At 36.6% G+C, this 25,481-nt stretch overlaps 1 protein-coding gene across 9 annotated transcripts in view; it reads right to left on the bottom strand.

The window, feature by feature from the left end:
• The window catches only part of HELZ (helicase with zinc finger), a 176,186-nt gene that overhangs the window by 47,765 nt on the left and 102,940 nt on the right, over nt 1-25,481 (bottom strand). For all 9 annotated transcript variants that reach the window (XM_055387014.2, XM_055387017.2, XM_055387013.2 and 6 more), the window contains 6 exons: nt 19,385-19,568; nt 17,426-17,654; nt 10,105-10,309; nt 5,408-5,459; nt 4,418-4,608; nt 1,846-2,053 (listed from right to left, as the gene is read on the bottom strand). In XM_055387014.2, coding sequence (XP_055242989.2) covers nt 1,846-2,053; nt 4,418-4,608; nt 5,408-5,459; nt 10,105-10,309; nt 17,426-17,654; nt 19,385-19,568 — 1,069 coding nt within the window. The remainder of the gene's footprint in view (nt 1-1,845; nt 2,054-4,417; nt 4,609-5,407; nt 5,460-10,104; nt 10,310-17,425; nt 17,655-19,384; nt 19,569-25,481) is intronic.

Below are 25,481 nucleotides of genomic sequence, written 5' to 3'. Positions count from 1 at the left end.
TGAAAGATACTGTTAAGAAAATGAAAGCTAGACACAGTGGCATGTGCCTGTAGTCCCAGATACTCAAGAGGCTGAGGTGAGAGGATTGCTTGAGCCCAGAAGTTCAAGGTCAGACTGCCCAACACAGCAAGACTCTGTCTTTAAAAGGCAAAAAAAAAAAAAAAAAAAGGCAAGCCATATCCTGGGAGAAAATATTTTCTAAATATATATCTCATTAAAGATTAGTATCCAGAATGTATAAAGAACTCTTATAACTGAAGACAATCAACCCAATAAAAAAGTGGGCAATAGATATAAATAGAGGTTTCATCAAACAAGAACACACATGGCAAATAAGCACAATAAAAAGATACTCAACATCACTCATTATTAGGGACATGCAAACATGTAAATTAATACCACAATGAGATATGATTAGACATCCACTAACAAGAGTAAAATTTAAAAAAAGACTGAGCATACCAAGTGCAAATGGTAATCTGGAACAACTGGAAATCTCATACATTACGAGTAGAAATGAAAAATGGTTCAGCCACTTTTGAAAAATAATATGGCAGTTTCTTATAAAGTTAAATATATATTTATAATATGCCCAGCAATCTCACTCCCAGGTATTTACCCAAGGGAAATAAAAACATGTTCACATGTATGTTCACAGCAGCTCTATTCATAAGGGCCAAAAATTAGATACAACTAATAGGTGTATCAAATGATGGATGAATAAACATATTGCGGTACATCCATACAACTGAATACTAACGGTAAAAAGGAACAAACAACTGACACATATAATCTGGTGGAACAGCAAAAGCATTAAGCTAAGTGAACAAAGCTGGACACAAATAATTATAGAATTCCATTTTTATGACATACTAGAGAGTATGGGACAAAAGTCAGATCAGTGGTTGCTCAGGGCTGGGAGCTGGAGGATGGGATTGCAAAGGGTAGAAAGAAACTTTTTGTAAATATGTAAATATCTTGTATCTTGATTTTGGTGGAAGTTAACAACTCTGGATATTTGTTAAAACTCATCAATGTACGTTTTAAAAGGGTGAATTTTACTGTATATAACTCATACCTCAATAAACTTGAATAAAAAATACAGTAATTTTTGCTTGTAATTCTAGCAGACTTGTAGTAAAAATAACCTTTATATCAACAATCCCACAAGATTAATGCTTAGTACACCACAAAAATATTTCGAGTTAACAAAAATGTTTAACAGGAGAGGACCTTCCATCTCAATTTTAAATGACTACCATTTTAAAGTACTCTAAATATTCAAATTTAATATTTTTTTCAGAAACTCAGTGACACCAATCATAAGTGGTAGGATTTAACCTAAAGGACCCTCTGAGGTTACATCTCAATTTTGTGTCTGTGTACATAATTTGTATCTTCTGGAGAGAGGATCCATAGTTTATATGTTAGATTCCCTCTCTTTTCTTTTTTTTCTTTTTTTGAGATGGAGTCTCACTCTATCACCCAGGCTGGAGTACAGTGGCGTGATCTCAGCTCACTGCAAACTCCGCCTCCCGGGTTCATGCCATTCTCCTGCCTCAGCCTCGCAAGTAGCTGGGACTACAGGCACCCGCCACCATGCCCGGTTAATTTTTTTGTATTTTTAGTAGAGATGGGATTTCACCGTGTTAGCCAGGATGGTCTCGATCTCCTGACCTCATGATCTGCCCGCCTCAGCCTCCCAAAGTGCTGGTAGATTCTCTCTCAAAGAGGTCTATAATCCATGAAAAAGTTAACAATCATACTGTTAAAGGAACTTTCTATGTGGCTAAAACTTTACATGTCATCAGTTTAGGAACAGGAGAACAGCAAAGTACAACTTACCATTTCGATTTTGCTCATGTTGATCCTTCTCCTGATGCTGATTTTGTGGCTGGCCTATGGTGACAGGTGGGTGATGTCCAAGGCCATAAGGAATAGGAGATCCTCGTCCATGTGTCTGTAATAGGTTCATGTTATAGGCCATTGCTGCCTGATGTGTAATAATTCGAGGATCAACTGCAAACCTACCCTGGTATCCTGTCCATGGTACCTAGGTTATTAAAAAATAAAATACATGCATTAAGTATATTTTGGAAGGCAAACTGCTAGAGGGCTGCTGATTAGGGAAAAGCAAACATACAAAGACATACAAACACACACACACACAGATGTTAATTTTCTCAAAATAAATAACTACAAAGTTGATGCTAATACTAACAATTGTGTCTTAACTGGCTAAAAAACAGCTCCCTGAACCTTTAGTATGTAATGGAAAATAGATCATTTTTCAGATTAGGAAGAAACTGAGGGCTTAAAATTGGTAATTATTCCTCGAGGCATTAAATCATTTTATAGTATTTACTTGTTTCCCCTCCATATGAATGTATACATGTCAGATTACCATAAAAATAATCTTTTAAAGTCATAATTGCATAGAAACATAGTTTAATAGACAAGGGGAAAAGTTAAGGAAGAACTTAGCCTAAGGAGTCTCAACTCAAAAAACTGGTATTCCAACTTAATATGAGTAACCACATCATTTAATGTTCATTTATTATAGGTAAAATTCAAATAGGTCATCTGTGCTTTTAATTCAACTCTACCTTAAAATACAAAAACAGAACACTTGTTTAAGTGTATCTAGATATATAATCTCTGCATATTAACACAAAAGGAATAAATACAATGACATCTGAGCTACTGCTCCTATTATTTTATTATAACTGTTAAATGCAAACTCTCAGAAATCTTACAAAATAGAAGTCTCTTTGACCTAGTAAAGTGAAATAAAAATCCTAAGGGACTTACTATTTAAAGCAGATGATGTATAGTGTTGCCAAGCTGTCTGGAAGAAATAACTGCTAAAATCCAAAGTCTGAAGTCTATGGGGAGTGGGCATGAATGACGTATTTCTCATTTACAGTCATTCTCCTTGGCTGTCATGATTGTGAACTATCCTGACCAACGTGGCTGAGAAATGTTTGCAGCTAAGCATTTTCCCATTCTGGAGTGTGGGCAAGGTTGCCAAAAACCTTTGGCAATGATCATCTCAGCCTGAAATTACAGTGCTTGCCTTAAATGAAAGAAATTGTTTCCAAGGCTAAAACTCCTGAATTGAAAATACTCATGTCAGCAAATTAACAAAATATTCAAAAATTCTAAAGAAAGAGAAAATGGGTTTATATACAAGACCGACGGCCTCTAAAAATCTATAGTCTTACAAAGGATAGAGTAATGTTTTTAAGTAGTAGTTAAGATTTCACAAGATGTGGAATTTCTCAAATCAATTTAGATCCAAGTGAACTAGACTAATCCAAGCCTCTCTGTGTCCTGTATTTCTTGGGAACAGTTTTTGACTTATACAAAAAATAAAAAGATAAAATGAAAACATCACTTTACAAAACGAGACCAATTCATTAGCTCCGTTAACTTTTAGCTCAATTTTCCTCAATAAAATATTTTAAAAGATTACAAATTAAATATTTAGATTTACAAATTAAATTTTAAAGATTACAAATTACAAATTAAGATTACAATTAAATATTTTAAAATATTACAAAGGTGGCCGGGCACAGTGGCTCATGCCTGTAATCCCAGCGCTTTGGGAGGCCAAGTCGGGTGGATCACCTGAGGTCAGGAGTTTGAGACCAGCCTGACCAACATGGGGAAACCCCGTCTCTACCAATACAAAAAATTAGCCAGGCATGGCCAGGTGCGGTGGCTTACACCTGTAATCCCAGCACTTTGGGAGGCCGAGACAGGCGGATCACAAGGTCAGGAGATCGAGACCATCCTGGCTAACATGGTGAAACCCCGTGTCTACTAAAAATACAAAAAAATTAGCCGGGCGTGGTGGCGGGCACCTGCAGTCCCAGCTACTAGCGAGGCTGAGGCAAGAGAATGGCGTGAACCCGGGAGGCGGAGCTTGCAGTGAGCCAAGATCACGCCACAGCACTCCAGCCAGGGCGACAGAGCGAGACCCCGTCTCAAAAAAAAAAAAAAAAATTAGCCGGACGTAGTGGTACATGCCTGTAATCCCAGCTACTCGGGAGGCTGAGGCAGGAGAATCGCTTGAACCCAGGAGGCAAAGGTTGCAGTGAGTCAAGATTACACCACTGCACTCCAGCCTAAGCAACAAGAGCAAAACTCCATCTCAAAAAAAACAAAACAAAATATTACAAAGGTTTCTAAATTGAAATATAATTTCTTCATAGTCACTAGTAACCTAATAACAAATTGTAAGCAACAATTCGTAATTTCAAGGTTAGAGGTAACATTTGCTTTAAAAGAAGATTATCAGCACCGAAAATTTTTTTTTAAAAAGAAGTTGGTAGAATACTATTTGGGATTAGAACCATTTTAGTGAAACCTATTTTACTTGATTCAATAGAAAGTATTTCGAATGTCCACTTACAGGTAAAGGCACCGACATAACTACATTCCCTCCATAGACAGCAGGTACATAAAGAATACTTGTCCCAGTGTGAGGATCTATTCTTTGAACAGGGCTTGGAGATTTTCCCAAATTTGGGTGAGGTCCAAGAGGGGGTGGAGGAGTATATGCTCTAATAGGATTGCCAATAAGTACAGAAGGATTGGGCTGAACTGAAAAATAAACAGAGAAAGGATGCACTCAACAGCTGTACATAGTCATCCAGAAAAAATAATTTAAATCATTCAACAGCAAAATATATTTCCCAGGTTTGCCTAAGATATCTTATCATCAAAGAATTATCATTGTGGAAAAGTAAAGCATATTACAAAAAAAAAAATTTTTATAATGCTCCCTAAAATTAACTTGAATTATACAAAGCATTCCTTTTATAAACTAGCATAATTTTAAATATTTTCTGAGGAACTCAGGATGTGTCTTTCAAGAGAGAAAGCTATGCACACACTCCTAGTAAACAGTCTTCTATCTAAAAAATTATACAACTCTTCAGAATAAAGTTTTGACTTACAATTGTAACAGAACCACATACAATATGAAAGTTAAGGAATTATTTTAAAAGCACGACTATGCAATATTTAAAATCATTTAAGTAAATTTTTTATCTTGAAATATTTATGATCTGATATTTGTAGGATATAAATATTTTCTGAAAATTTATGTTGCATAAAAGGCTTAAATGTTTTTCCTCAAAACCTCTGGGTATGTACATGAATACCTACAAAATTGCCCCTTTTCAGAAATAACATATCAATGCACTGATAAAACCCTAAGTGTTGAATTAAAAAATTGAGAGGTTCCAAAGTGACTGTGTGTGTGTGTGTGTGTGTGTGTGTCAGAGAGAGAGAGATAGAGAGAAACCATCTCCCCACCCTCCTCTTTCTTGTGGTGAAATTTGGGGAAAATCTCTTACATCATAAAAGCAAGTTTTCATAGGGTAATTTTTCCACTTACCAATTCCATCATTCTGGAAGTGATCATTCTGGGTATGATGAAGACTTTTCCCCTTTAAAGAAAAACACAAATGTATAATAATTTAAGCATGTTTAGTATTAGAAAACAATAACCATTTTCCTGATCATATGTAAATTAATGTATACATCAATAATTAAAATCTAAAAACTGTGAGTCTATAATTAATAACCATTAGACTGCTTTGAGCCAATTTTCGTTTTAAACATTAGGTCACAGCCATCTCAAATAATATTGCTGGGCCTCAAGTTTTCTCAGTTTCAAATTAAGGGTATCTAAAATTCCTTTTTTATGAATATTTTTCATTAAAATGAAATATGCAATCAACATGATTTAAATTCTATTCCTTTGCAGAAATAGAATTGCAGTTTCTCTATACATTTTCTAACAAATCACGAAACACAGAAGTTGTTTTTCAAAGTAAAAATGTTAATCTTCAAGATGAGAACCTTTAACGGAATAAAAAGTATGCAAATATGGCTTAGGATTTATGACGTTTTGAGTATAATTCATGCTATGTTAAAGTATAAAATTTACTTTAAAAAAACAAAAACAGGAAAAGGGGAACTGTCATTATTTGCTTGTGAGATAATCTAGCTAACTGCTAGACAGCAATATGGCAATACATATCAACAGCATCAAAAATGTACATACATTAACCCAGTAAGTGCACTTCCAGAAATTTATCCAAATGAAGTAATCATGAATTTGGGCACAGAGAGCATGGTTTATGTGTGTAATAAATGTTAACAATCTACATGCCCATCAGTGCAGGATTTATTAAATAAGCAATAGCAAATTCACATAATGGTATATTTAGTCTACCATTAAAAATGATGACATTTGGGCAGAAACAGTATTTGAAGAGACAATGGTTCTGAATTTCTGGATTAAAAAAAAAATTCTCTCTTCCCATGGGCTAAAAGTAACACGTATCAAGCCAATTGAGGAAAAGTAGCACATTGCGCAACTTACCTTTAGACACACACAAATTTGTAAATTTGTAAATTACATCTGAAAACTAAAGAGGGGATTATGTCTACAGCAGGCAAAAAAAATCATTCTTGACAAAAGCAAAAATACAACGATGTTTGATTTACCTACCTATCTAACTGTTGGAAAGAGCAAATATTCAGATCAGCAGTAAACACAGAAGGTTTAAGGTCAATTGGTTATGAGTGAGGAAGGGCAGCTGAAGCCAGAAAGTCATAAAAAAGCCTCATGAAGTCAGAAAAAGACCCCCCAAAAAATCATAGTTGGTCCATTAACCTCAAGAGAAAGCATGTTCACAGTGATTGGCCCCAACTATCTATCTATCTATCTATCTATCTATCTATCTATCTATCTATCTATCTATCTATATACTTGTGAGGAATAGAGACGTGATAAGAAAAGCATACAGAAAAAAGGAGAAAAAGGCAAACATCAAGATGGCAAAAGTATAAGATGAGAAGCAGGAGCAATTAGAAGAGACAAGATCAGCCAGTAGCACACACACTGACAGAAGAAAGGAGAGCCAGTGACACAAACAGCAGATAAGACAGTTCCAAAATGGTGACAAACCATTTAGATTTCTTATCCTCCAGACCTATCACTAATTTGCTAATGACTCAACAACCAGGGACAACTGCTTAGCATGTGGAGGAAACACAGCAATTTAGTCAGAGTGTGGCAGGCAGAATAGCCCCTGCAAAGAGGCCCACATCCTAATCCCTGGATCCTGTGAATATGTTATGTGGCAAAAGGGACTCTGTGAATATTAATTAAAGTTATAAATTTAAAATAGGGAGATTATCCTGGATTATGTGGGTGAGCCCAATCTAATCCCATGAGCCCTAAAAGCAGAGAAATTTCTCTGGCTGGAATAAGGGAGACGCAGCGGAAGAGGAAGTAAGAGAGATTCCCAGGGAAAGGAGGATTCAATGCACCACTGCTGGCTCTGAGATGTAGGGGACACAGTTGAGAACTGGTAAGAAGCCTCTAGAAGTTAAGAATGATTCCCGGCTGACAGTCACCAAGGAAACAAGAACATCAGTCCTATAACCACAGCGAACTGGATTCTACCAACAACCTGCATGATCTTGGAAGCAGATTCTTTCCAGAGCTTCCAGGTAAGGGCCCAGAAAGCCAATATCTTGATGCTGGCCTTGAGAAGCACAGAGCAAAGAAACCAACCAAGCCAACTCAGACATCTGACTCATAAAATTGCCAGGTAATCCATTTGTGTTAAGTCACTATGTTTGTGCTTATTCATTACAGTAGCAATAGGAAACTAATAAATAGTAACCATAATCTAGGGTAATCCTACATTGTAAAGCTGGAAGAACGCTAGACAATATATATCAGCACTATGGGTACTGTGTAGTATACTAAATAAAAAAAGCAAATTCGGGCCTATGGAGTAAAAAGATAGTGGCACGTCTACAAGTATAACTCAGCATTCTACATGGTTCAATACAGGATACAATCCTCCAGTCACTGTATTTTGTATTTTGACTTAGCAAGAAACCATAGAACAGTAAATTTACTTAGTTTATATAAAATATACAGTGTTTGGTAGCTTATTAACAAAATAATAATGTAGCAGGCTGGACACAGTGGCTCAAGCCTGTAATCTCAGCACTTTGGGAGGTCAAGGCAGGCGGATCACTTGAGGTCAGGAGTTTGAGACCAGCCTGGCCAACGTGATGAAACCCTGTCCTGCTAAAACACACACACACACACACACACACACACACACACAAAACTACCGGGCATAGTGGCGCTTGGCTATAGTCCCAGCTAGTTGGGAGGCTGAGGCAGAAGAATTGCCTAAACCCGGGAGGCGGAGGCTGCAGTAAAAGTCAGATTGCACCACTGCACTCCAGCCCGGGCAACAGAGCAACACTGTCTCAAAAAATAATAATAGTAATAATAATGTAGCACTAAGCCAGAGCTAGCTATGTATGAAAGTCATGTCCCCTGTTCTCTTATACCGGGAGTCTTCTGTAAAAGCTCTCTTAAGCTTTACTCATTCATTTAAAAAATACTTCTAAGTACCTATTATGAGTCAGATTTTGCTCTAGGCACAGAGGTGAGAGCAACAAATAATACAGGCAAAAATCTCTGCCTTAAGTGAGCTTATCTTCCAGTTTTTGACATGTTTCCCCAATCTCCCACTACCTCCACCCACCCAATAAACTTCTGAACAAGATCTCCTTGGTAGAAATTGCCTTCAATTTACTTCCTCTTCCTCTCACTTCCTCTCACTTCTCCAACATGGCCACAGGAGGACTCGGGGGCTAATTTGCTACTGTGCTCCTTTAGCACCTACAATAACATCTGGCACATAGAAGTAACTTAACTGATAAATAAACAGCTAATACATTAATAGTATAAGCTTGAGAAATCTACAAGATTCATTTACGTACAATGTGTGATACCCTAAAAATGCCAAATCACTATTATTGCACATTAGGTCCATTTTTATTAAACTAAGAATATACAACAGTATATTAACACAGAGAATAGTTCTCTTCTCAGCTGAATACCTATTTAGCTAAAAGATTTTCAAAATATTAAACTACTAATTACTGCTTACACATTAAGATTTACATTTTTTGGCCTGGTGCGGTGGCTCATGGGGCACTTTGGGAAGCCAAGGCGTGCAGATCACCTGAGCCCAGGAGTTTGAGACCAGCCTGGGCAACATGCTAAACCCTGTCTCTACAAAAAATACAAAAGTTAGCCAGGCGTGGTGGTATGCGCCTATAGTCCCAGCTACTCCAGAGGCTGAGGCAGGAGGATTGCTTGAGCCTAGGAGGTGGAGGTTGCAGTGAGCCCAGAATGTGCCACTGCACTCCAGCCTGGGTGACAGAGATCCCCTCTCAAAAAAAAAAAAAAAAAAGATTTACATTTTTTAAAGGAAGTGCAAAACTGACATACTCTTTTAATTCTTATTGGTAACTTTAATATGCTGATGATTATAAATATCAAAGAAAAAAAACAGAACAAATACTAAACATGCCAGTCTCAGAACCTTCTTTTCTAGATGGTAAGTGCAAGCATTTTTTTCAGGCACTCTAGCAAATAAGCCGGCTGTTTCTGTCCAAAATAACTATAGTTCAAAAGTGGAAATGGCCTTGACTCCCCTGCTCCACTCCCTCTGACTGGAATGCTTCTATACAAAAAATATGTGTCAAAATCAACTAAAGTCATCTTCAAGAAGTCAGCCAAATTTTTTTACTCTGTCAAATACCACCTCAAATAAATTGGTCATCAGTAAAGGTTCAGAATTATTTGCTTTATACAAATATCATTATAACATTATTCCTTATAAGGAATATAAGGACATGTTTTAGTAAGTGTGATAATCTTTTAAACTTCTTTGTTTTATTCACATCTCACTAAAACAACTCTATCAGTAGAGAGGATTAGAAGATTATTTTATATAAATGATACCAGAAGTTATCAGGTATTAAAAATTGTTTGAGAATGATCATAACATTAAGCATGACTAAACACCATACTGTATTTTCACTTACATGTCCACACTAAACAAGCTCCTTGCAGAAACCGCTTGCCGCCAAATGTAACCTTCAATTCCAACACTTAAAGTAACTTGCATCCCAATAAACCTTTGGCACTTCTGCGAAGTTTTCTCCCTTTAACCTCTTCAATTTCATTAACAGAGGCTTTACCTTGGGTGGTGATTGCTGCTGTTTGTTGGTACTTCCTGAATGCTGCAGTCTTAGAGCCCGGGGGATAAATTCAGGTGCCAGCGGATTCAACACATATGTCTTCTTTAGTTCTAAAGCCTCTAACTGGGCTTTGATCTGTTCAAAAGTGATTCCATGTAGGCTACTGTTTTCATGACACAGGGCAATAAACCGTTCCCAAAATTTCCTACAGAAAAGATTTACAAGATAAGATTACAATTCAATGGATGAGATCACAGAAATGAACATAAATAACTAAAGATAATCTCAAATTCCACCCCAACCTCAAATCCTTAAACCCAATAGTCATCTATGATTGAGATAAAATCTTTCTACCAGATCACAAGACTCCAGAAGTTTGATTTTGAAACTACAGTCATACCTTGTATTATAGTACATATAAAACAGGCTCTCCATTAATTTTGGCTCATCAATGCAAGTAATATGGTCAGTACTCACCTATCCACACTAATTCAAAATGATGTTTTTTATTACCCATATAATAAGTTTTCAAAACTGATGGCAACTCATTTCACATAAAATTTGTACTTCTAGGCATACTTACTACATACATATATATACTATGTATATAAAATTCAATATAATGAATATAAATCACATAATTCTAATTTATATACATACGCACATATACATATACACGCATGTATATATGTGTATATATGCACATACATACACATATATACACATACACATATATATACACACACATAGATACCACATATATGTGTATCTATGTGTGTGTGTGTATATATTTGAATTATAAGGCCAAAGTAGCCTAGTGTTAGATGACTAAGAAAAGCCAACTCAAGACATAAATTTGAGCCACAAAGTACATAATCCTCATGAGGATTCTTAAGAAATAACCAGCTACTCCGTATTTTTCTCTTAATTAACAGGTGCTTGTTACAAGCACAACTTATACCATTAACTAAGTTATAAGTGTTAAATGAATTATGAAAAATATGGGAAGTTGGAATGCTAATTTTAATGTTGATTATTCATTTCTTAATCAAATTCATAAGTGCTAAAGGAGAAAAGTACATTCAAAACTTGTTGCATTTACATACTGTTGTTTCTAGGTTTGAAAATTAATTTCTAAATATTAAAATTATTAAATACATATTACAAAAGACAACATATAAAGTTTTTAAATTTTAAATGACTATTATAAATATGCATACCTATGTTTAATATGAGAGGTTCAAATAATGTTTTATTATGCTATAAAAGATATGTGATATGGTTTCTTCCCAAGTTGGTATCCTTGTGTCCAGGTGGACAGCAGGTAATCAAGATGGCTTCAAGAAGCATAAATGAAAAGGTTTATATTATAAAAGTTAGTATATGAATGGGAATTGGGTTATTAATATATTCATAAAACTTTGCAGAGTTTAATTCCAAACTGTGCTTCTCTTACATATGCCTTATATCCATCTTTCCTAGTTTTTTGAAGATGAGTTTAAGAAATCAATTGAGATACTGGAGATTCAGAAGGTAGCGGGGTGGGAGAGGTGTAAGGAATGAAAAACTATCTGTTGGGTACAATGTACACTACTCAGGTGAGGGGTACACTAAAAGCCCAGACTTGATTACTATACAACTTATCCATGTAAACAAAAACCACTTGTACCCATAAAGCTGTTGAAAAAAGAATTTTAATTAAAAAAAAAATTTTTTAAATGGAGTGAATAAACAAAAAATAAACAAATGGGTTCAGAAAAAATTTTAGACCTATATGTAAACAACAGAAAAAGTAAAAATGCTACAAAATATTAAATATGTACTTCTGACTATAAGACTAAGGCTAATAAGACAGTCATGCAGTTGCTGGAAATGTGTGTTGCCAAGAAATGCATGCTGAAAAGCTGTCCTTTATTTTTATTTTTAAGAACCCCAATAAAGGAATTGTGCTTTTTTTCTCATCATAACATGAGAACATATAGGGAAGGACTATCTTATATAGCACTCAGGATCTAAAATCCATCCACTTTCCCACCCTTTTAATAAGAATAGCCACAATATTCAACTGCATATTTATCAATATAATTCTATTACATACTACATTCAAAAGAAAGGTCTTTTTAGTCTAATTGATAAAGTATCAGTTTCACAGAGTGGCATTTCAGGTTTGCACTGGACTTCAAGACAAAGCAAAACGCTAAGGAAAGAATGGATTGACTTTTACTCTGTCTAGTTCAGTTATTTGTTTTTTCAGAGACAGGGTTGTGCTGCCACTCAGAGTGAAGGGCAGGAGGGCAGTGGCATGATCACAGCTCATTGTAACCTTGAACTCCTGGGCTCAAGCCTCTCGCCTCAGCCTCCAGAGTAGCTGGGACTATAGTTGTGTGCCACCACACCTGGCTAAATTTTTAAATTTTTTTGTAGAGATTGGGTCTCGCTATGATGCCAGGGCTGGTTTCAAACTCCTGGCCTCAAGTAATCGTCCCACCTTGACCTCTCAAAGTGCTAGGATTATGGGCATGAGCTACTGTATGCAGCCTCTAGCTCAATTTTTAATATCAATTTCTTATTACATTTTTCATTTCCAGCTTTCACAGCCAAAATGCTAGAAGTTACTCTATTTTTGAGCTACTTTTTAAAACTCCATACCCTGTTCCTATATCACCCTCACTGACCTTGACTGCAATGAACAGAATTTGAAGTAACATTAAGTCAAACAACCTCATACTTCACAAAAAGCTGGTGCTTGGTGACAGTCTTTGCCTACCAGAAGATTCTAGAGATTTCAAAGAAATAGCCTTCGAGTTAACGTATACCAATTTAAAAGTAACATTAACTACTTACTATAAGTTAATCAAGTTAAACTGGCTCCAAAAGTGACCTGAAATTTGCATGTTAAATCTGACCTTTTTTTTTTTTTTGACACCACCGATATAGCAAAATGGTAAAGCACATGGATTCTAGAACTAGCCTGAAATCTTGACTCTACCATTCAGTAGCTGTGTGACTTCGTGCAGATTACTTAGCCTCTCTTTATAACTCAGTTTCCTCATGTGCAAAGTGGGGCGCCAGCACTACTATTATTATTATTCCTTACTATTGAAATGACATTTGTGTTTCACTTCTAAACTTTCAGGGAAATGCTTCTTTCCTTCAAAAATTCTTAGTTTTAAAGCTAAAATTTTTCCTTTTTTCTCTTTACACTGGCCCTTGAACTCCCCAATACCTTACCAAACTACTATGCATACAATTATGAAGCATTTCTGAATACAGATAATTGACAGATCACAACAGAATGAGGACAAGAATTCACCACTCTGGTTAAAGATTTCATCAATTCTCAGCTCCCTCCCTAAAATGTTAACATAATATCATGTTAACCATTTTTTTAGTACTATTGGTTTAAAAACCCAAGTGTGTATTACACTGTAATATAATTTTAGGCATTTCAAAGGATGTAACCTTATTTTTAATCACTGCCTGAACACAAAGTTTGATTTTCTTTCTCTGTTAACCTTACTTCTAGGATCACTGATAAAACACTAAAAAATCACTTGGTGTCCTTAGGTCACTGTGTGTGTGTGTGTGTGTGTGTGTGTGTGTGTGTGTGTGTGTACACAAATATACATATATCTCTACACATACATGAAGTATGTTTATATTTCACAGAGTAAATAAAATGTGCTAAATGAAGAAATTCAGTTCAAGGGAAGACCTTCTCCAAACGCCTTGGTTTGAAAAAAGGTTATCACTCTCCTTTTAGCCTCCTGCCATTCCGTGCAGATTTATCTGAGCATATCCATCATTTCTGGGAAAGGCAGCATAACCAGAGAGAAGAATGTGGGTTTTGAAGTCAATCTGACATCTGTTTGAGTGAACCACATAATAGCTATGTGACCCTGGGCAATTTAATCTCTCTGAATCAGGCTGCCCATTTAAAATGCAAATAAAATACCCACATTATAGGGTTGTTAGGAGGAGTGAATGAGGCAATGTGTGCAAAGCACATAAACCAGCACCTGGCTCAAAGAAAGCTGTCAATAAACAGCAGCCACTATTAATACTTCTTAGCTTGGTGAGAGAGGGGGAGGATCTTCACTATATCCATTTTTGATTAACAGAAAAAAATCTGTTTAAAAATACAACAAAAAATATGTAACTGATTGACTTCTGAACTGGTATAATACACACAGTAAGTATTCCTTAAAAACTTGATTGATATTTGGGAATATATTAGTTTTTTTAAAAATATTAAATGAAAAAAGCAGGAAAACAGTCCTAATGAACTCAAACTACAAAGAACTCACTCTTCCATTTTTACAGGACCCAAGAATCATATTATATTCTCTGAGCTTACTTGTATTGTGAGAGTAAATTAATATCTAATTAAATTAGTGAGATTAAAGCTTAAATATCCATATGCCCCAACTATCAATTCTTGGGCTACAGCCATGATTAAACTGCACAAATAAAGCAGACAATCAACATTGCCATGTAACTATGAAATGTATGTTTTTTTTTCACTCAACATAATATATTTACTTCCCTGAAAATATTCTGCTTAGCTTATCAATTAGTGTGTATACCTTGACACTTCCCAGCTGAGTAGTAAGAAACAGGCAACTGCAGACTCAGCTTTGAAGTTAAAAATTAGCCCTGGATAATTCTGAGAACATGGCCTCAGGAAGAATTATTCACCCATTTGCTCTAAGAAAGTAATGATTTCTGTCAAGACAATGGATGAAAAATGCTGATCTCATGCAATTCACAGTATAATATGATTCTTTAAGAAAGGGGTAATGGTTTCTTTAAAAATATTCAGGTTGGTAAATATATTTGGAGTTATTTACAAGGAGAGCCCAAAACTAATGTGGCTTAACACTATTCTTTTTTTTATTTTCTTTGAGACAGGGTCTTGCTCTGTCACCCAGGCTGGAGTGCAGTGGCGTGATCACTAGAGCCTCAACCTCCTGGGCTCAAACGATCCTCCCACCTCAGCCTCCTGAGTAGCTGGGACCACAGGCACATGCCACCACACGCAGCTAAAGTTTGTATTTTTTGTAGAGACAAGGTTTTGCCATGTTGCCCAGGGTGATCTCAAACTCCTGAGCTCAAGCAATCCACCCACCAGGGCCTCTCAGAGTGCTGGGATTACAGGTGTGAGCCACTGCGCCTGGCCGGAACACTATTCTTATATCCATTTACTCCCCTAATAGTTTCTAGTTGTTTTCAACATGTGCTTTAATATATTACATTCTAATCAAATTGTATGTGCTGTCTCACTTATCAAATAATAAATACAAGCAAAAGTGGTAAAATACCACAAGCAACATTCTAACCAAATATACTTACAATGACTAGTAAAGTAATATAAAGTAAAATTCTTAGGATGAAAGCAAAATTAGTAGACTTCTTGATATACCTGGTTCTTCTATGCATTTGTAACTCAGAATTAAGATATTCTCGACTAGGCGCGGTGGCTCACGCCTGTAATCCTAGCAATTTGGGAAGCCGAGGCAGGCAGATTACCTGAGGTCCGGAGTTTGAGACCAGCCTGACCAACATGGAGAAATCCCATCTCTTCCTAAAACACAAAAAATTAGCTGGGCGTGGTGGCACATGCCTGTAATCCCAGCTACTCGGGAGGCTGAGGTAGGAGAATCACTTGAACCCAAGAGGCAGAGGTTGCGGTGAGCCGAGACTGCACCGTTGCATTCCAGCCTGGGCAACAAGAGTGAAACTCTGTCTCAAAAAAAAAAGATACTCTCCCCTCTCCAATTTGTCATTAGTGACTACAAATGCATGGCAATATATTTTTAAAGTATGAAATTAAAGATGTTACAACAGAATTGTTTACAGATAAATAAGTTACAGACCCTTCAAGCTTTGTTTTTTAAAAAAGAAATTTTTTTTTCATAAATTAAAACTCTACTTGATTCCTTTGATGATAGCTTTCCCCTATAAAGGATATTAACTTTTTGAGGGGTCTTAAATTCTAATATATGAAACTTATTCTTAAAGGTCCCAAATAGTCTCCCTTCCCAGAATTTTTCTTCCTGCTAGAACACAAAAATAGATAATAAAGTGCTGTCATTATCTATATTGTAAGAAAAAAAAAACCTGATTTAAAGAGTGCCATGTCCTAATAGTTTTGTCTACTTTAATTCTAACATATCAAAAAGAAATAATTACCCAAGGCAGATTCAGGACTACCTACATCTCTTTTTACTAGTCTGAACTTCCTATGACAGGTACTAGCACACTTATAAAATTTTAAGTAATCCCTAGTGTATTTCTTTCTTTTTCACAAAAGAATATTATAAATAACTGTTCGACTGCTTTTTTTTTTTTTAATGCTAGCACAGTTCTTCAACACTCAAAAGGCCAAATCTTCTTACTGGCTTTGTACAGTTAAAATTCCAATTAACTGGTATAAGTCACAAGTGTATAAAGAAAGATTTTGGTGTGTAGGTTGATATTTTAACCATATTTAGTAGAAACTGTTCCTTAAAACTAAAGTCTAATGAATACTAATAATGCTACCGAAAGACAAGTAATGACCACGTCTAACCCCCTAATGTTAAGATCTTCTGGATTAACCAGATACAAAGAATTATCTACATTGAGAAGCCTTGAGAGAGCAAGACTACAGAAGGAAATTCATCAACAATTAAGGGAAAAAGTGAGGCACTAAGGGATATAAAAGTTAATATCCATCAAAGACAAACACATGCACGAAACCAGCTCAGGACCCCCGCTCTAGTTGTTGCTTCTTCCTGGAGCACTTTTAACCCAAATAGCTTCTCCCTCACTTCCAAGTCAGCTTCTCAGTGAGGTCTGCTCTCACCACGCTATTTACAATCACAAGCTAGTCTGCACCGTCCTCATCATTCCTAATTCCTCTTAATATTTTCCTTTCCATTCAACTTACCATGTAAAATACTATATAATATTCCTATTTAGTTTACGGTAATCTTCCTCTCCTTACCAGTAAAAAGTAAGCCCCACCAATAAAATGTAAGCCCCACAAGGGCAGAGATCTTTGTCTATTTTGTTCACTGATGTTATCTTCAGAAGCTGGAAGAGTGCTTAGAACCTAGAAGTCACTCAGGAAATATCTCTTGAATAATGGCTCAATGAATACACAATTATGCATACAATAAATAGATCCAAAGTAATATGCTTTTGTGTTCCCATTGGATATCAGGCTATAATAAACCTGTTTTTAATTAGCCAGAAGGTCATATGAATAAATATACACATAGGGATACAAATTATGTCACATTTCCCCTTTAATGTCTCAACATTAACACATAATTACCTGCATCTTCCAATAGAGCACAGAGCAATGGGATCACCCACCACAGCAACCAGGGATTGTGCTCTTGTGATGGCAGTATTGAGAAGCTTGTAGTTAGATAAAAAACCATAATCTAAGTCCTCTGTGGAATCTTCCAGAAGTTGCTCTTTCTTTTTAATTGGTGTCTGTTTATGTTTACAAGTATGTCTTGTACGTACTGTGCTAAGAAACAAAACTCTGAATTGCTTTCCTACAAAGAAAATTTTTTAAGAAAAGACTTAAGATTGTCATTCTGAACCACTGATATAATAAAAGCATTGCATTTTTTAAAATGTAATTGCTAAATAACAAACATTGGCGAAGATGTGGAGAAATTGAAACCCTTATGCAGTGCTGGTGAGAATGTCCAATGGTACAGCTGCTGTGGAAAACAGTGTGGCAGTTCTTCAAAAATTTAGGCAGAGAACTACCATATGATCCAGCAATTCCATGCTTACATACATACTCAAAAGAACTGAAAGGAGTGACTCAAACAGATATCTGTATATCCACGTTCATAGCAGCATTATTCACAGTAGCCAAAAGGTGGAAGCAACACGAGTATCCCTGGACAGGAATGGATCAACAGAATGTGGCATATACATACAATAGATTATTCAGCCTTATAAAGGCATGAAATTCTGACACATCTTACAACATGGATGAACCTTGAAGGCATTATGCTAAGTGAAATAAACCAGTCAGGAAAGGACAAATACTATATAATTCCATTTATATGAGGTAGCTGGAACAGTCAAATTCATAGAGAAAGAATGTAGAAGGGTGACTGCCAGGAGGGAAGGAGGAATGGGGGCATTTAATGCATACAGAGTTTCAGTTTGGAAAGATCAAAAAAGTTCTGGAGATGAATGGTGATGACTGTTGCATAATAAGGTAAATGAACTTAATGCCACAGAACTTATGTGCATAAAAATGGTTAAAATGGTCAATTTTACATCATACGCATTTTACCACCATAAAAAAATTTTTTTTAATGATACTATTGGAACCAACCTTAAAATTATCTAGTCCCAGGTTCCACCCAATACAAGGACCCTTTGTTGAAGCAGTCATCCAGTCTCTGGCCAATGAGGGCACGCACAGCTGATTTCATAAAGAAGTCTACAGAAAGTCTAGGTGTATATCATTTTTTCTTGTGTGCTTCAAATAGCAACATATCTATTCCCTCACCCTATGACAAATCTCAATACAATGTTGATGTCAATCCTTAGTCTTCTCTTCTCCAGGCCAAACAATCCTAGTTTTCTCATGGCAGTGTCTTGATCGTTCACTACCCTAAGTCTCCTCTGGGTGCTTTCTAATTTACTCCTAATGTTCCTTCTAAAATGCTCACCTAAATTCTGTATAATCTGGACAACACATGGTACAGTAGAACTGTTTTTTGCCCATGCTCTTATTGCTGCATATTACTCTTACTGCTGGATATTACCATAAAACCTAACATTGTATTAGGCTTCAATTAGAGTTCACATCAGAGTGTTGCTTCATATATTTAAAAGCACAGATTTTATAGCAATTAATTAAATGAACATAATTTAAAAGAGTTGCTGTTAACTATAAACTTAGAAAAGTCTATACATAAAAATCTTTATGAAGAAATTCATCCTCAGATACCGTATAACAGCAGAATGTGTTATATACTATTATGACTGTAATTCACAGCATACATATACTATGTGGCATTGATATAATTATGGTCACAGAAAAGGTATATTTGTTAATACTTATTTTATTTGGATATAAAAACTTAATAAACATGTAAACGAATTCAACCTTTAATTGCCAAACCTGGCATTAAAGAACTGGATATGAAATGAACACATAACTTCAGAAAAGAGATCTTGAGTATTAAAAATCCAATGTGAACACACTTTAGATTTAAGCATTTGAATGACTGAATTCATTTCAATTGATACTTACCTTGAACATTTAGCACCCTTTCTACATTAACATCAGATAATCTCTTTTTTCGAAGTTCAGCACGTATTCTAAACACTTGATCAGCATATGGAGTCACCACACCAATACTGCCATCATCTAACTTCCCCCACGCTACTGGCCACTTCCTTCTTAACTCTTCTACACGTTCCACCACTTCAAACACCTTTAAAAACAAACACACACATACATATTAAAGTTATCACCAATGTTTGGAGAAAATAATATCATAACTAAAACTGATTTATAAAGGATACCATTTTAGCAGATGTCATTTAAAAAAAAAAAAAACTACCTCTAAATGGGAGTAATGCTTTGCTGATGTGAACTGAATGAGAATATAAATTTTTCATTTACATTTTAAACAGTAAAATTCTCCAATAATACAACCAGTGAAAACATAAAAATCAGGGACAATGCTATTGGCCCCCAAGTTCCTGTGTAGGGAGGAACAAGCTCAAGTTCCTGTGTGGGAAAAAGACAGGCCACGATTCTAGGGAAGGCAAGTTCTCATAGCCCCAGTAATTCTCAGTCCACTGTCTCCAGATCAGGCCAATGAAACTAACCAACCAACTAGAAGCTTCCTGTCATCAGTGACATCACTAAGTCCCAGCAGTACAAGGTCTAACATTGTTCCCTTCCTCACTGATATAACTAAGCAGACCAGCCAACAGCCACCAATTGACAACAAACCACAGCTGGGACTAGGCCACATTTGGATCACAGAGAAAGACTTTCAGAATTCACTGCCTGCTAGTGGTACAAGTCCAGCCAAGCCATTTCATTAACCTTGCAATAAAGCAATGCCACAGTTTATGCAACTGAATTTTCCAGACCCCAATTACTGGATTATGATAGGGTTTTTAGGATAGTTTGTTCTATTTTAATTCAATGAATTGATCAAACAGTTTCAATGTCTGGCACAGTGGAGAAGGTACAAAAATTAATAAAACATGTTCCTTGCCTGCTACTTACTGAGAAGAACTTATGGTTTACTTAGAAAAGAGAGTCATAATAAAAAAAATATATAAGGCAAGCACAATAGAGGGTCAGTCAAGAGTCCAGGGGCATACAGAGGAAGGAGGTGTGTTTTTAAATGTCTTTAAGTACATCGTTTCTTTATTATTTACTAACAGTATCTATTTTAATTTATAATATTAAATATATTTAATAAAAATGGACAATTTTCATCCTTTGAAAAACTTGAGGTTATTGACTACGAAGCAGTTCCCATGTGCAGATACAAATTCAGTGAACTACAGAGGTAAGGACTACAGTCATCCTGTCGTTACTATGATACAGCAGCAAGTGTATCACATACACAGACTACCCAGGGAATGTGAAGAGCAAACTGGACTAAAGACATGGCATTCTCACTATCAGGAAACAGAGTAGGCATACTCAGTCTACTGCAATAAGGAATAAGAAAAAGTTATCTTTACCCATGTGGTTAGATGTGGGGATAGATGAGTTGGGAGACACCTCTGCTGCGCCCTCCCACCCCACAGAGTTCCCACCTCTAAGCAACACACAACCATTTCTGCACTTTATCCTCCTGTCATGTAGTCAAAAAACAGACTTAGAATGATGATATGAGTCATTTTGGGAAACCTCTCTCCCAGAAAAACATCTTTTAAGCTGGTCAAAATTAGCAAAGACAATCATTCAAAGTCTCTAAAGACAGATCAAAGAGGTTACAAGAAATTGAGAAGCATCCATCTATTCAACAAAACCTGTAAAAACTCACTGAGAACAGTGGAAGGTTGAGGCCTACAAGCTATGGACTGCCCCCTTTCCCCCACAGCTCTTACAGAACTGTTTCAATGGCCAAGGGGCAATTCCCATCGCCCTAGCTCCCTCCTATTCCAGGTACTTTTGGCAGCTGGTAAACATTGGCAGATTTCATTTTTCACAGCTTTGTGCTGCAGAAGGCCTATGATAAGCAGTTGGTAGTAGTCAGGTGGTACCTGTTCCCCAACCCCCATCTCCTGCTACATAGGGAGTGGGACAGTGGGGGCAGTGCAGTCCCTCTTTCCCACACAGCTCTGCATTGCAGGAGAGCTGATCCAATGGCCTTGGCAGCCCATTGACAGTTTGCATTTTCTCTAGCTTCCTAGGACAGAAGACCTATGCTGGGTAGATTCAGCAGCCAATGAACATCAGCAGATCCCAACCTCCCCTGATGTGCACTGCAGAAGAGCCACACTTGGTAGAGGCACCAGCTGGATGGAAGCACCTGGATGGCAGCATGGATTACACACAAACATACAGCATACACACAGCTCCTGCTCCACAGGATGGATGCAGGTTGGGAAAAGCAGTGAGGAGCAAGTTCCATGTCCTCCCCCAACAACTGCTCCATAAGTTCTGCCCAGGAGACGGTGAGAGGAAGGCTCACAAACTGGCAAAATTCTGCCTCCGCCAAGAGACCCACGGCAGCTGGATCACACCGTGGAGCAATTTACGCCCCCGGGAAGTGAAAAAGGAAAAACACTGAAATGAAAAATTTATTGCCAGGAGTCAATTGTAGATTGCATGAATCAGCAAACGTTGAAGATACATAGCGGTTATGCAATCTGAAGAACAGAGAGAAAAAGTAATGCAGAAAAAAGAATAGCCTCAAAGAAGTGTGGAACACCAATTAAGCTCACCAACACGCATCTGATGGGAGAACAGAAGGAGCACAAAGATGGAAAGGAGCAGAGAAAAGGTTCAAAGAAATAATGGCTAAAAATTTGTCATATTTGATGGAAAACACTGAGCTATACATCCAAGCTCAATGAACTTTGAGTAAGATAAACACAAGGAGACCCACACCCAGACAACCATATTAAAAACTAAAGTCAAAGACAAAAATATAATCTTGAAAACAGCAGGAGAAAAACAACTCATCACTTACAAAGAAATTCCAGTAAGACTAACAGATTTCTCAACAGAAACAATAGAGGCCAGAAAGCAGTGAGAAAACATATTTCAATGTGCTAAAAGAAAAAATCCAACCAATTCAACCAATAATCTTATATTCTACTTTTCAAAAATGAGGGCAAAATAAAGACATGCCCAGATGAAACATAACCTAAGAGAATTCCTCACTTGCAGACTCCCCTTACAAGAAATACTAAAGGAAGTTCTTCAGGCTGAAAGCAAGTGATACCAGACAATAATTCAAATCCACACAAACAAAGAATCTTGGTAAAGGTAATTATGTGGGTAATTATAAAGACAGTATAATAACATATTTCTTCTTTCTCCTCTTAACTGGTTTAAAAAGCAACTGCAAAAACCCATATGTATATAATTGTATTGTTAGGCTATAATATATAACAACGTAATATGTTTGACAATAACGGCACAAAGGAGGTAGGTAAAAAATGACACCAGATGGTAACTCAAATCCACAAAGAGAAGTGAAGGTTAATACAGCAAACTCCATAAATATGTACTTGCCACCCTTCTCTTAGAATTTTTAAAAAACATAAAATTATATAAAGTAATAATTATAAAAATACATTGAGTTTGTTATATATAGGTATATTATATATAATAGCACAGAAAGGAAGGGGGAATAGAGCTATGTAGGAGTATAGTTTCTATAGCTCATTGGAATTCATTTAATAAAAATTTGAAGTAGATTCTGATAAATTAAGATATATATTGTAAGCCCTAAAGAAACCACTAAGAAAATAACTCAAAAAATATAATTAAAAAATAATTAAAAGAAATGCCTGGGCATGGTGGTTCACACCTATAATCCCAACACTTTGGGAGGCCAAGGTGGGTGGATCACTTCAAGTAGGAGTTTGAGACCAGCCTGGCCAACATGGTGAAACCCTGCCTCTACTAAAAATATAAAAATTAGCCAGGTGTGGTGGCAGGCACTTGTAATTCCAGCTACTTGGGAGGCTGAGGCATGGTAATCACTTGAACCTGGGAGGCGAACGTTGCAGTGAGCCAAGAACGTACCACTGCACTCCAGCCTGGGCAACAGAGTGAGACTCTGTCTCAAAAAAAAGAAAAAATAATAATTAAAGGAATTAAAATGTGACACTAGAAAACATGCACTTAATACAAAAGAAGGCAATAAAGAAGACACAGGAGATCAAAAACTACATGAGACATAGAGAAAAAAGGGGCTGAGGTAAATCCAACCATATCAGTAACATTACATGTGAATGGATTAAAAACCCCAATCAAAAGGCAAAGATGGCTGCAATTCCAGAACTTTGGGAGGCTGAGGGAGGTGGATCGCTTGAGCCCAGGAGTTCAAGACCAGCCTGGGCAACATGGCCAAACTCCGTCTCTACAAAAAATACAAAAATTAGCTGGGCATGGTGGCATGCATCTGTAGTCCCAGCTACTTAGGAGGCTGAGGTGGGAAGATCACCTGAGCCCAGGGAGCTCAAGGCTGCAGTGAGCCATAATCATGTCACTGCATTCCAGCCTAGGTGACAGAGCAAGACCCTGTCTCAAAAACAAAACAAAACAAAACAAACAAGCAGAGATTTTCAAACTTTTTTTAAAAAATCAAGATCCAATAATATGCTGTCTGTAGAATATGCACTTTAGATTCAAACATGTAAACAAGATGAAAGTAAAATAATAAAAAAAGATATACCATGCAAACAGCAACTATAAACAAGCTGAAATTGTTATACTAATGTCAGACAAATCAACTGTAAAACAAAAAGCTGTACTAAGATAAAGAGGGATATTTATTTATTTTATTTTATTTTTTTGAGACAGGGTCTAGCTCTGTCACCCAGGCTACAGTGCGGTGGCACAATTTCAGCTTACTGCAACCTCCCCCTCCCAGGTTCAAGCCATCCTCCCACCTCAGCCTCCTGAGTAGCTGGTATTACAGGCACCTGCCACCATGCCCAGCTAATTTTTTTGTATTTTTTTGTAGAGACGGGGTTTCACCATGTTGCCCAGGTTGGTCTCGAAGTCCTGAGCTCAAGCAATATATCCACCTCAGCCTCCTAATGTGCTGGGATTACAGGCGTGAGTCACCGCACCCGGCCAAGGAGGGACATTTAAAAATGATAAAAAGGTCATCCTGTTAGGGAGATGTAACAATTATAAATATAGATAATTAATTGCAGATTCTCAAAACATATGAGGCAAAAACCACATTCTCCTCTATGCCTCAGGTCCCACCAAGCCCAATGAATTCATTTTGTATATCTGTACAACTCTGTCTACCTCTCAGATCACACCATCTTACAGTTATTATCCATAGCTCCTCCCTTCCAACTGAATTTTTCAAGGTAAGAACTATACCTTGGCCCGGTGTGGCCGCTCACACCCCTAGTTTCAGCATTTTGGGAAGCCGAGGTGAGAGGATCGCTTGAGCCCAGGAGTTCAAGACTAGCTTGGGCAACATAGTAAGACCCCATCTCTACAAAATACATTTTTTTAAAAAAATTAACTAGGCGTGGTGGTGCGTACCCATAGTCCCAGTTATTTGGCAGGCTGAAGTTAAAGGATCACCTGACCCCAGGAGGTCAAGGCTGCAGTGATCACACTACTGCACTCCAGCCTGGATGACAAAGAGAGACTCTGTCTCAAAAAAAAAAAAAAAAAAAAAAAATCATATCTTTGGTGCTTAGTACTTAAATTGTACTTTTTTTTCACCTTGGCATTGAATTGAAACCATTTCATTACTGTGGGATATAAGTTCAGAATCAAGAAAAAAAAGAATGATCTTTCTCAGTCTCCTACAATTTTAAGTATGTGAAAGAAGACACAATTTCAAACGATGTACAAAGCACAAGATACATAAAATAAAAAGCATGTTGTCTAAACAAAGGAGAATTACACACAGCACATATGCTATGAGTATTCCTTCAACTTGAGGTTCTTGAACTTTTAATTCCAAACTTTTTTCTTTTAAGTTCATTTTGATTTTAACTCTATGTAAGACTATCTTATTTTCCTAATAGTGGAATGTAAACTCTTTTCAAATGCCCTCCTAAAGTATTAGTCAGAATCTTTATAAAAGATATCATTTTCCCCTACGAATGTAACTGATGCCACTTGGTCTGCTTGTTCTATAACACAAAATAGATTTGAGTTTCAC

This window comes from Gorilla gorilla, chromosome 4 (genome assembly GCF_029281585.2).
Source record: "Gorilla gorilla gorilla isolate KB3781 chromosome 4, NHGRI_mGorGor1-v2.1_pri, whole genome shotgun sequence".
Lineage (NCBI taxonomy): Eukaryota > Metazoa > Chordata > Mammalia > Primates > Hominidae > Gorilla > Gorilla gorilla.
Note: the sequence above shows the minus strand (reverse complement) of the source record. Positions and strands in the feature narration are given on the sequence as shown.